This window comes from Phyllopteryx taeniolatus, chromosome 17 (genome assembly GCF_024500385.1).
Source record: "Phyllopteryx taeniolatus isolate TA_2022b chromosome 17, UOR_Ptae_1.2, whole genome shotgun sequence".
NCBI lineage: Eukaryota > Metazoa > Chordata > Actinopteri > Syngnathiformes > Syngnathidae > Phyllopteryx > Phyllopteryx taeniolatus.
The window spans coordinates 19,441,929-19,454,800 of record NC_084518.1 but is presented as its reverse complement, the minus strand read 5'-3'; the positions used below and the strand labels follow the sequence as shown (position 1 = coordinate 19,454,800).

The following is a 12,872-nucleotide window of genomic DNA, read 5'->3' as shown; positions in this document are numbered from 1 at the left end:
ATTGAACCATTGAATTGTGATGCGCAAACTGTTTGATCCTTAATTACTTTAATTATGTTATGAATATGTTTTTTATAAAGCACAACATGATAGATTTTCAGAATTATTTGAATTGTACTATTTTATCTGTATTGAATAATTTGTATTTCAATAGTTTTTTTGTGAAAAAGGCTGAATTAATTTTTTTAAATACTTCTTTTCACCGCAACATTTCCGGATAAAGACGCCCCTTGTTCCTTTTCCCAATAAAGGCCTCAGTGTGTGAACACTGTGGACATTGCACTGCCAATGCGGGATTATTCCACTTTTTTCTAATCCCATTACGGCACCGCGTGAGGGCAGGAATATGGCGAACGGGGGAAGGATGGCAAAGGTTATTTTATTTCGCCAATGAGAGAATGATTAACTATCGCGTGTGTTTGACAGGAGGCGATGGCCTGGATGGCGGCCAGCATCTGATGAGGATGAGGATGCTACGCCTCAACACGCACACACACACACACACACACACACACACACACACATCCAGTGTACTGCCTTTCAAGTCCACCTGCTTTCGAAAATGCATTAAAAGTCTTAAAAAATGACTTAAGTGTCAGGTTGTAAGGCCGCAAACATGTTCAAGTGGAGAGAAAAAGTCTGATTTTTCTATTGGAAAAAGGAGCAGAAACAGCAAATACTGATTTCTTCACTCAGGTTGGAAGTAAGTCAACTTTTTTCCCCATTTTTACTGCAGAAAGTATTTAACTTGCTGCAATAGAGACAAAACAATATTATTGATATACTTAAAGAACTGAAGTTGGAATTTACAAAATGATACCTTTTTTTACAACATTTACATTTACAACATTTAATACTTATTGGATTGTATTTTGCTTTGTTTTACTCTGCGGTCAGGAGACAGGTTGGCTTTGCGAATGAAAATCTGTTCTCAATTACCTTACCTTGATAAATAAAGGTTAAATTAAATATTTCACAGTTCATAAATGAATGTTAAGTGAGACAAATAATATAACTTACAAAAGAGGTATTGATGTTGATTCAGAAAGACAACAAAGTCAACAACTTCACATAACAACAAGGCCCACCAATACAGACAGAACTTTGTTTTTAACACGTTAACATTCTGACACACTTCTTCCGTTTTCCATTTTTGGACAGACTTTAGTCGACTGTGAGTACAATTTTGTTCATCAGGTGAAAAAAAAAAAGTTGTGTTCAGGAGTCAATAGCTGTCATTTTAGACAGTTTTCTCAAAATGGACGGACAGCTCAATAAATGTTTAGAATGTGTAACTACCTAGTTTCTAATTAGCGACGGAAAGTTGGTTTGTTGGTAATCGCTTGTTAACTACAGAAAGATAGCAAATAGCTCCAGCTAGCTGTCATTATTGTAAGTTTTTTTGTATTTGAAGACATTTTCCATTCTGAATCCATATGGTTTAATATGATGTTGGTCTTCCTTTTGCAGCTATAACAGCTTCAACTCTTGTGGGAAGGCTTTCAACAAGGTTTAGGAGTGTGTTTATGGGAATTTTCACTCATTCTTCCAGGAGCATATTTGTGAGGTCACACACTGATGTTGGGCGAGAAGGTCTGGCTCTCAGTCTCCGCTCTAATTCATCCAAAAGTGTTCTATAGGGTTGAGGTCAGGACCAATCCACAAATCGAGGTTCATAAAGACATGGATGAGAAAGTTTTATGTGGACGAACTTGACTGGTCTCCACAATCCTGACCTCAACCCTATAGAACACGTTTTCATAAATTAGAGCAGAAATTGAGAGCCAGGCCTTCTCGTCCAACATCAGTGTGTAACCTCACTAATGCGATTGTGGAAAAATTGGAATAATTTCCCATAAACACACTCCTAAACCTTGTGGAAAAACTATAAACTGACGTAACTGCAGAGGGTAGACCATTGTCATAGTAAACCAGATGGATTAAGAATGGGATGTCACTCAAATTCCAATCTGAGCCATGGCAGGTGAGCGAATACTTTTGGCAATACAGTGTAGCTACAAAAATCTAGTGAATAGCTCGAGCTCGCTTTCATTTTTATATGTTGTCTGTAGCCGATGGTTATAAATATCTGTCTTTTTCGTACATTTTCTTAAATGAACACCACAACAGATTTGAACAATGTTAATGTCAATAACTACCGAGCTAGTTAATTGTTGGTTAGTGAAAAAAAGCTAGCTGGTAGTTGTAGCGATATTCAAATTTTCTACATTTTCTCAAAATGGATGCCACAACTGATGTGTATAATGTGTATGCAGCTAGTTGGTGATAATTGCTAGTTAGCTGCAGAAAGCTATTGAATAGCTCGAGCCAGCAGACATTTTTGTACGTTTTCTCAAAATAGACACTAGCTAGTTGCTAATTGCTAGTTAGCTACAGAAAGCTAGTGAATAGCTCAAATCAACTACCATTTTTTTACATTTTCTTAGGCACACTAATTAGTAGCTAATTACTAACTAATTAAATAACTAACTAGTCATCAAGTTCTTTTTGCGACCAAATGGTGAAGACGTCCATTTAAGAATTAATTATTAACATAACATGAATTATATAACTAGTTTCATTATTATATATTGATTGCTAATTTCCCCATTGTGGGACTAATAAAGGTTATCGTATCTTTTTACATAATTACATAATTATCTCATACTTGTTAATTGTATTTGTCGCATGGATGGAACGTTGCATAACTACTGTGGCTAACTCGTTAGTTAGCCACTAACTTGCTAAGTTTCCTACTTGCTATGTGTGTTGGTAGGTAGCTGTAGCTGATATTTGCTGTATGGAACTGGCTATCCATCCATCCATTTTCTGAGCCGCTTCTCCTCACTAGGGTCGCGGGCATGCTGGAGCCTATCCCAGCTGTCATCGGGCAGGAGGCGGGGTACACCCTGAACTGGTTGCCAGCCAATCGCAGGGCACATAAAAACAAACAACCATTCACGCTCACAGTCATGCCTACAGGCAATTTAGAGTCTCCAATGAATGCATGTTTTTGGGATGTGGGAGGAAACCGGAGTGCCCGGAGAAAACCCACGCAGGCACGGGGAGAACATGCAAACTCCACACAGGCGGGGCCGGGGATTGAACCCGGGTCCTCAGAACTGTGAGGCTGACGCTCTAACCAGTCGGTCACCGTGCCGCCTGGAACTGGCTAGTAAGGTATTTTCTACCAAATATGGTCAAGGGGTCCATTTTGAGAACATTTCGTCCGGTCACTATAGCTAGCTAGAGAGTTAGCTACAGTAGTTGTAGTTAGCTTGCTAGCAACTAACTAGCGCTAATCTATGAATGCAGTTATATAAATTAGTAGCTAGCTATCTAGTATGCCACAACTAGTATGGAATGTTCTCAAAATGGACACTTTGACTATATTTGGTCACAAAAACCATGTTAGCTAGTTAATTGCTGTTAGTGATTTAGTTTACTATCTAGAGGGTAATGAGTTACAAACCTACATACCTACTTTCATTGTTAGTTGCTCGTTAGTTACTAAATAGCTAGTCATTTAACCTCAGTAGTTGTGGCCAACTAGCAACTAATGAGCTTCTACGTGTCTAAGGTCTCAAAAACCTTGCTCGCTAGTTAGCCTCGGGTGGCCTGGGTTAGGTGGTAGAGTGGTCATCTCTCAAAGGGTGTGGGTTTGATCATGACCGTATCCATACATGCTTGAGCAAGATTACTGAACCCCCAGTTGGAGCTGCTACTGCGTCATCAGTAAATGAATGAGGAGACAGCGTTAAAGTCCTTTGAGTACCTTGAAGGTAAAAGTGCTACACAAGTGAAAGCCCATTTACCATTTAGCCTGGATTGATTGACATACAGGTTAGCATTTTTTAGCTTATGGTCAGCCGACTGTATGTGCACTCACTCCATTTTTTCCTGTCCCTCCCCAGGAGTGTTCGGTTGCCATGGCCTCTGCGGCTCTGGAGCTGATAGGCTTCTTCCTGGGCATGCTGGGCCTACTGGGCAGCCTGGTGTCCACGGTGCTCCCCTTCTGGGAGAATACGGCGCACATCGGCTCCAACATTGTGACGGCCTCGGGCAGCGTGAAGGGCCTGTGGATGGAGTGCGTCCACCAGAGTACTGGGGCCTTATACTGCGAAACGTATAACTCCATCCTGGCTCTGTCCTCTGACCTCCAGGCGTCCCGGGCCCTCATGGTGATCTCCCTGGTGCTGTCCACCCTGGGCCTGGTCATCGCCGTCCTGGGTATGCAGTGCACCGTCTGCCTGGAGGGCTCCGGGGAACTCAAGAAACGGGTGGCGGGCGTGGGCGGGTGCTTCTTCCTCTCGGCTGGCTTCATGACGCTGGTGCCTGTCTCCTGTACCACCAACAAGGTCATCCAGAACTTCTACAGTCCCACCGTGCCCGCCACTCTCAAGTTCGAATTAGGCGACTGTCTCTACTTGGGTATGGTCTCGGCCTTGCTCTCCATGCTTGGAGGCGGAATGCTGGCCGTGTCCCTCTGCGAGGGGAAGGAGGGTGGAGGAAACCGGAGGAGACGGTATGGGGGTGGAGGCTACCCGTACCCAGTTGGCAGTGGTGGTGTGCCGGTGGTACGAAACCCCACCACCCTGCAAATGGGAGGAATCAGCGCGAACAGTCGAGGGCAGACGCTGATTCGAAGCGGCAGCGGGAGCTCCGGGGGAGTTCATGTGAAACCTGTAGCAGCAGGCTATGATGTCACAGGATACGTGTGATGTCACCCTATATGTTATTACAGACTTTTATTAATATTCCAGACTGACCATGGTTTTATTTTAAATAAATTGTGCCCTATTTGAAGAGTGTTCAGAGGTACTTATGAGAGAACTGTGGCTGAAATGCTAATGCTATGGTACAAACTTGGGGGCTAGTTAATATCTGTGGATAAAGCTATGCCGTCATATGTATAAAAACAAAATGCTGATGTTATCCTACCAATGTGAGGCCTACTTTCATACTTTCATCCTAAGCTAAGGTGTAGTTATTTTTCCGTGCTCTAGGATAAAGCTACACCCAAGTACATATGAAACCCAAAAATAAAACCGCAAAAAATAAATGAAACCAAAATGCTAACGTTATGTCGTTCACGTGAGGGCTAGATCGGATCCGAGGCTCTGGATAAAGCTATGTAGTCGACCCAAAAAGCTAATGTTATGCTACTTATGTGAGGCCTAGTTATCTCCCTGACGTAACCTACAAATCGATAAAGTATACATGCTAAAGTCCATTGAAGAGCAGCAACTGACCTACAAACAGAAAGTGGACAAGAACAAACTTAAAACACACAAAACCTAAAGGATCAATACTGGATGTGTAATGACTCAGCTGGACTAACATAATGACCCATATTCAAAAAGATTGTCTTCGTAGGCCTGGCTCACACATTTAAAAATGGGCTGTTTATGTCTTGATTTTGCCCCTTCCGACCAAGGACGACAAATGCCAGACTATCCTATGTCTTATAAAATTATCCTATAAGAATATCCTGTGGTCAGAGGGTTGTTAAGCGTGAATTTGTCCCGATAATAGGGTCCGAAACGGGTCGGGGGCGACAATCTTAAATATTAAACACGTTCACTATTTGCGACCAACCTCATTTATGTGTGTAGGGAAAGCCGATGACTCCAGAGTCACGACTGTGAATTGCTACGTGAAATGGAATGTAGCCAAACAAGAAGCGACCAGACTGAAAAACAAGAAAGCGGGCTTAAATAAAAATGAAACATGTCGTACTTGAAACACAAAGTCCGTTAGACCTCTTCGCCTAAAAATTGGGAAGGAATCTTAGCTTCAGAATGATTCAGGAAGATTCACAGAGCAACTGTGAGCAAGGTGGGGAAGGAAACTGTGGAACAGTTAGGATAAATCGCTTAGCATATAGCTTGATTAACAAACTTCATGGTTATAGATGTGTTTCACAACCCTGGACAGAGCCATATAAGGAAGCAACTGTTGAGAGGAAAAGTAATGAGATCACAAACAAGTGTGACAATAAAACAAAGAAGAGCTTTGAGTAGAAAGGTACCGACGGTTGATAAGGGCGAAGCTTGTCACTCTAAATACTGTGTGCGCGCTGCGTACTCAGACTTCACTTGGGACCTCATCAGATGCGCTGTTGAGCGGGAATGTCTCCAGATATATCTGCTTGGTAATAAAGGCAATTGATGTGTACTCTTTGAACGTCTCCAACTTGTCTCCTCTTCCAGCAACGAACTCGGCGGAGTCGAGGTTCAAGTCGAACAAAAACCTTTCGGCTCAGCTAGAGCCCAGAGGATACATTTTAGTCATAAGTCAAAAAAGAAAGTCATACATTTGTTTATTTTAAAGTTAACTTTTCACGAATCGTAAATGAACATAAATTGAAATAAATAATCTAAAATGAAAACCGCAGATAGGTATGATGATGATAATCTTAGCAAGACATCAAAGACACCTCACATAACTAGGTATGATGAGAATGATGATCTAATAAAGACATCAAAGACTCACATAATACCAAGGCCGAGCTGGAAAGCAATGTGTTTGTTATTGGATCATCATTCTGACACTTCTTTTGTCCTGTTTTGCACGGCCTTCACTCAAGTGTGAGTATAATTAAAAAAAAAAAAGAAAGAAAAACGTTATGCTCACTTGTCAATAGGTACATCATTTTGGTACATTTTCTCAAATTGGATGCCTCAAAATTTTGTATATAATGTAACTACTAGTTGGTAATTTCTAGTTCACTACAGAAAGTTGGATATTTGCTAATTACTAGTAAGCTGCAGAAGGCTAGTTAGTGAATAGCTCACACAAGCTGACAATTTTGCACATTTTATCAAAATGGACGCTAATTGTTATCTATTAATGACAAATAGCAAATAGTTAATAGTTTTTTATTGACTAACCGACAAATTTTTATTACGTGTAACCAGCGAGTTGATAAGTGCTAACTACCTAATTACCTACAAGAAGTTATCTACAATCCATCCATAAATACAACTAAGTAACGAATGGTAGATTACGAGCTAACAAGGTTTTTGCAACCAAATATGGTCGAGGCATCAAATTTGAGAATATTCCAGTCACCATCTTACTGCTAGCTACTTACTACTAGTATGCTAAACGTTAACTAGCTACAAACTTACATAGCCTACTGTGTCAATTTTCATAGGTTAGTAGCTAGTTGGTTGTTAGCTAGCAAGAACACTAGCTTGTGTGCCACAACTGTTAGGACCAACACGCTAGATAGAAAGATGGTGACTGGACAGCATGTTGTAAAAATTGACACCTTGACCATATTTGGTCAACATTGTTAGCTAGTTACTTGCCTTTAGTTAGGTGTACTAGTTAGTTAGTAGTTAGTAATTAGCATCCTTTCTGATAATATTTACAAAAAGAAATTGCTAGGCCACAGCTACTATAATATTTATAATATTTCCAAAATAGCAACTCTGACATCTGGCTGCAAAAAAACTTAAAAAGTTAAAATATAACTACATACATACTGTACCTTCATACGTTAGTTGCTAGTTTGGTAAATACCTAAAATAAAGTGAGTTGCTAGTTACATTTTCCATTTGCTCCTCTGCCATCCCAGGAGTGCTTGGTTACCATGGTGTCTGCGACTCTGGAGCTGGTGGGCTTCTTCTTGGGCGTGCTGGGCCTACTTGGCAGCATCGTGGCCACGGTGCTCCCCTTCTGGGAGGTCTCGGTGAACATCGGCGCCAAGATGATGACGATGACGACGACCGGGGGAAGCACGAAGGGCCTATGGATGCAATGTGTCCACAAGCTGACCGGGGCCTTTCATTGCGAGACGTACAACTCCATACTGATGTTGTCCTCTGACCACCAGGTGTCCCGGGTCCTCATGGTGGTCTCCCTGGTGCTGTCCATGCTGGGCCTGGTCATCGTCGTCCTGGGTATGCAGAGCACCATCTGCCTGCAGGGCCCAGTGGAGCTCAAGAAACGGGTGACGGGTGTGGGCGGGTGCATCCTCATCATCGCAGGCCTCATGACGCTTGTGCCCGTCTCTTGTACAGCCAACAAGGTGATCCAGACATTCTACAATCTTGACATGCTTCCCGCACCCAAGTTCGAGCTGGGCCACTGTATCTACTTGGGCATGGTCTCGGCGTTGTTCTCCATCCTGGGTGGCAGCGTGCTGGCTTTGTCCTTCTACCAGGGGCAATGGTGTGGAAGACATCGCGGCAGCTACCCGTACACGGTGGACGGTGCCGATGTGGCGGTGGTGCAAAACCCCAACGTCCTGCAAATGGGAAGCATTGGCGATAGCAGGATCTACAGGGGAATCCAAGTGAAACCCATAAGGGCAGGATATGACTTCACAGGATACGTGTGATATTACGGAAGCGTATTGCATTCACTTGGATTAAAAAAAACAACTCCTGTTTTTCTGAGTAATTTTTTTGAGGGCTTTGTTTTTCTGACTATTTTTTTCTGTTTTTCTGACTAATTTTTTTCCACCTGTTTTTCTGACTATTTGTGTCTGTATTTCGGACAAATTTTTTTTTCACCTGTTTTTCTGACTATTTTTTTCTGAGTTATCGGGACACATCGAACTCACGCGAGAAACTGCGAACTGCAAGTGACTCTTTGCGGACTCATTAACGGCGGATTACTGCTCGCACACCTTCAACCTGCCCATACGCGTTTACCTTACAGGTTCAATTAAGGTAAGTCACATAATGAGTAACACATTGTATGATACTCCAAATAGTTTGGTTTTAGACTGTGTAAGCCAATATTTACTATATGGTTTTATGTAGCAATTAAGTAATAGACGAAATCGAACGTCTCCTCGGCATGATTTCAGTAAGGTAACAGTTACTATATACTATATGTTTAGCGGATCCTGTTCATTGCTCGCCCTTGACTTGACAACGTGATTTTCATCATAACGTTAGTATACAATAACATTACGAGACATTCGTTGTAACGATAGTTTATATACCAAGTATACACTAACACTACAGAGGCATAGTAACAGTGTGAAATGTTTAACATGAGGCACGTAAGCGTGTAAAGTTGCCAGTAGACTATTGAAATACTGTTAACAACAACAACAAAACTAATAAAAGCCCACATTGAGCTGCTGAGTTTAGTCTTTTGCACTATTAAGAGTGCCGTAATGTTGTTATTTTTGACAATTAAATAAATAAGTCTCCGGAAGCTGATGGGATTTCTGACTGGGTCGGATGGTACCTGTGTAAAAGAAATTCAAATCACTTTCACCTCTTTGGAAGGGCGAGCAGGGCGGCCAATTGCCCATACTTGTGGCCCAACTGTGGAGCTGCCATCAACTTACAGTAGCTATCCTGAGCTTCGAGGTGAAATGGAGGCAATATTGTCCAGCAACACTCATGCAATGGACATAGGCATAAGAGTAAGTGACTGATGTTCACATACACATTTTTCTGTTCCCCATTCTGCCAGCTATGATTGTTTAGACTGTGAATGTGGGCCATAGCATATAAGGAGAATGTTTTCTTAGCTTAGGGTCTGTGTAAGTAATGCAAGAAACAATAACTCACACAAGCACAGATTGATTGAAAATGTTCTTTCTACCCTATCAACAATTCACTTTTGTCATCAGTCTAGGATGGGAATGTTTGTACGTTAGTAGAAACACCATTGTATTTTTGCTGTTAAATTATAATAGAATTTGAATCTCTTACCTCATGTCAAATGTTAATACGACAGTGTTTGTGAGTCTGGTACAAGGTGGTTTGGGATTTTTTGTTTGCTTTGCAAACAGATTATGTGTTACCTGTTTAGTCATGTAGTTCAAGAGTCCTGCTCTGTGAGACATAATGTTTCCACCTGCAATCTTTAAATTGGACATGTTTCTTTTCCATGCGTGCATTGTTAAATGTTGCGGGTATCAAATATGTGCAATACAGTAAAAAATACAGTAGTTGATCTGATCTGTTTATATGTTTGAGAGACACCCCCCCCCAAAAAAAAAAACAATCGGGAAGGTATCATTCCTTAGTGCTATAATAAACAAAAACTAAGTATCAAAAAAGAGAAAGGTTTCACTGCTCGGTATCAGCAGATATTGTGTAAGAGCTACATTTGACATTAAGCATACATACCATTATAGACACAATGTATTAGAAATCTTTATTTATAAATGATGAACACAATGCACCCAAGATTCCCCATGTTTTTTCATGCATACATTGGACGTTTGCTTTTCTGGAATAGAAAGAAGATATACGAGGCACAACATGGAGATGTCCATTTGGAGCAAATTCACAGTAATTGACTTGTTTTAATACCCTTTACAGTTAAATTCATTGTAAGGTCTACCATTTTTGGAGGGTTACATGATCCTGTCATTTGATCCTGTAGAGCAGGATATGATCATGAAATCCGCGCTCGTATGTAAGCACGTAAGAACATGTAAAGCTCGATGGGTTCCTCTGGAGAGGTGGGTGGATGAAGACTTGTTTTCTGCCAAAATGGGAAGACTGTTTTCTGCCATGGTGAGACAACAAATGTCAAACACTATCATCACAGGGGTACGGTCCTCTCTGAAGGAATTCTCCTCTGCAGATCTCTTATCTTTTCTCGAGATACCGCTTTCCAGTACTCGCTGGCTCCAAAAAGTTCGGGTAGGGTGTACATCATCACTGGGCGCCCACCTGGAGATGCAGCATTTCTGCATGGGCGAATTCTGTGAGTGTGAACAACTTCCTGCAGTTCTCGCTAAAGAAAAATAGCCAATATGTAGTACAAATCAGCTCCAATTTAAACATGCCTCCTTAAAAAGCCCCACCAGTTCTCTATTCTTTGGTTGTGATTGCACGATCCATACAGATAACATATGTGTGAAACGTTCTCCAGATGGTCGTGCCTCAAGAACATCTGCATTCGCTCAATAAAGCAGTTCTCGGTGCCAAGGTCCGAACGAATTCGGGCAGAAGTCCCATTCTTTGATGACACCTCATTAATAAAGTATCCAGCAATTATCTTCGGGTCACTGTTTGTCGAGTAAGCATGTAGCCATATCACCATTTGTGAAAAAACATCTATTGCACCATTGATACAGATCCCATATGGTTTGAGTTTGTCATAAGAGTCTACATGCCACAAAAAGTTTGGGCCGGGATTGTGGTACGTACCGATTCCGGCGCCTCAGTTGCACACTGTGCGGGTCCAGTATTTTCATCAGTCTTCTGATCGTCTCTTGAGTCACCACGTAGCCAGCGTGAATGCATTTTAAATGCATCATCTTGTATCCATGGAGCATACCATATCTGTCCAACTGATTCTGGACAAACATTGCTGTATCGAGCAGATCTGAATGGGCTTTCCTCCTGACCAAACGCAAAGTGGTGCCTGCGTAATGTCGACAAACTAATAACTAATACCGTCTATATGACTCAAAGACAGGACGCAAAGAGTCACTTGCAGTTCGCAGGTTCTCGCGTGAGTTCGATGTGTCCCGATAACAGAAAACAGAAAAAAAATAGTCAGAAAAACAGGTGGAAAAAAGATTAGTCAAAAAAACAGAAAAAAATAGTCAGAAAAACAAAGCCCTAAAAAAAAATTACTCAGAAAAACAGTTTTTTGTTTTTTTTATCCAAGTGAATGCAATACGCTTCCGTATGATATCACATGTTATGTGTGATGTCGTCAGAAATGATCAATGTGCCAGTTCAGAGTTGCAGTGTTTTTTGTTGTTAAATAAATGGTTCCCACTTTAAAGAATGTTCCTAATATTTTAAGAGAACTGTGGCTATTGTCTGTATAGAAGGCCTGCTTACTATTATTAGCTTGTCAACCAAAATGCTAACATTATCTTACTAATGCCAGGCCTAATTATGATCCGTGGCTGTGGAGGAATTCAACCAATACTTTGTGGACAAATACACCTCCAAATTCAAATCACTAAAAAAAAAAAAAAAAAAAATGGATTTCTCCCAATAGGTTGAGGAAAACACACCGAAATCAATATTCTGTGGAAAAATATGTCTGAAAAGTCAAACCATTTGGATTTCAATCACAACTTTTTGGGAAAATGTATTTGCCTCAAAAAGTAAAAAAGAAGGAATTAATCCAATACGTTGTGGATAAACAGGCCTGTATATTTTGTGGAAAAAAATGTCTCGGAAGGCCCACCACTTGGAATCCAATAAATTGTCTGTGGTAAAAAAAATCTCAAATTTCAAAGCATTTGTAATTCTACTAATATTTTCAGGATACATATGCCTCAAATTCCAAACAATTTGGAATCCAACCAATAGTTTGTCGAAAATAGACCTGGAAAGTCAAGTGACTTGGAATTCAACCAATATTTTGCTTCGAGAATAACGGGTGAGTAATGTCACTTTAAACATGTATGAGCATGCTACTTGAAACATGTCTTGTGCAGTAAAAGAATCACTTTGAAATGAGAACAATTGGGAAGTGAACCAGCCTCACTCTGGAGGCTGCACTGTACTTGCGATCTGGATCTGGAACAATGAAAGTCTAATCTAAATTCCCCAAATTCCAGGACAGTAGGGGGGGGGGGGGGGGGGGGGGGCACAATGTAATTGGGACATTTTCTAATCCCATTGCAATCCCACTCCAATCCCATGGTACAGTTTTGGGGGGATTTGAAGAACACTAAACCTAAATTTTACTTAATAACATCTCCATCTAGTGTCCAAAAGAACACCTACAAGGCCAAACAATCTTATTCTCATAGTTACAAACCTGTATTTAAAAAAAAAAAAATAATAATAATAATTTTCAAATGTTAATAACGAACTTTATATATAATTTTTGCAATTAAAAGAAATCCTCATTACTTCTGTCACCTAATTTATTTTTGAAAACTTCTTTTTGGTTGCAGTATATATAAAAAAAAT

The 12,872-nt window shown here is 40.7% G+C and overlaps 2 protein-coding genes and 1 long non-coding RNA gene across 6 annotated transcripts; 2 read left to right on the top strand and 1 right to left on the bottom strand.

Moving 5' to 3' along the window:
* Window positions 1-373: 373 nt before the first annotated feature.
* On the top strand, window positions 374-6,186 carry cldn2 (claudin 2). Of its 4 annotated transcripts, XM_061752674.1 has the most exons (3): window positions 1,643-3,782; window positions 3,915-4,087; window positions 4,164-6,186. In XM_061752674.1, the coding sequence occupies exons 1-3, from the start codon at window positions 3,740-3,742 to the stop codon at window positions 4,719-4,721; spliced, it is 774 nt and encodes a 257-aa protein (XP_061608658.1). In that variant the 5' UTR covers window positions 1,643-3,739; the 3' UTR covers window positions 4,722-6,186. The 4 variants fall into 4 exon arrangements, with proteins under 4 accessions (XP_061608655.1, XP_061608657.1, XP_061608658.1 ...); XM_061752671.1 differs by lacking the exon at window positions 1,643-3,782 and adding an exon at window positions 374-703 and having other exon boundaries at window positions 3,915-6,186; XM_061752673.1 differs by lacking the exon at window positions 1,643-3,782 and adding an exon at window positions 797-1,174 and having other exon boundaries at window positions 3,915-6,186.
* A 54-nt stretch (window positions 6,187-6,240) lies between these two features.
* LOC133467684 (claudin-9-like) lies at window positions 6,241-9,107 on the top strand. The gene is made up of 2 exons (XM_061752820.1): window positions 6,241-6,590; window positions 7,586-9,107. Exon 2 carries the CDS (start codon window positions 7,601-7,603, stop codon window positions 8,348-8,350), a length of 750 nt encoding a protein of 249 aa, XP_061608804.1. The 5' UTR covers window positions 6,241-6,590; window positions 7,586-7,600; the 3' UTR covers window positions 8,351-9,107.
* Window positions 9,108-10,120: 1,013 nt separating this feature from the next.
* Window positions 10,121-12,510, bottom strand: LOC133467685 (uncharacterized). The gene is made up of 2 exons (XR_009785277.1): window positions 11,139-12,510; window positions 10,121-10,722 (listed from the first exon to the last, which is right to left on the bottom strand). It is a non-coding gene; the product is annotated as an uncharacterized LOC133467685 (long non-coding RNA).
* Window positions 12,511-12,872: the final 362 nt, after the last annotated feature.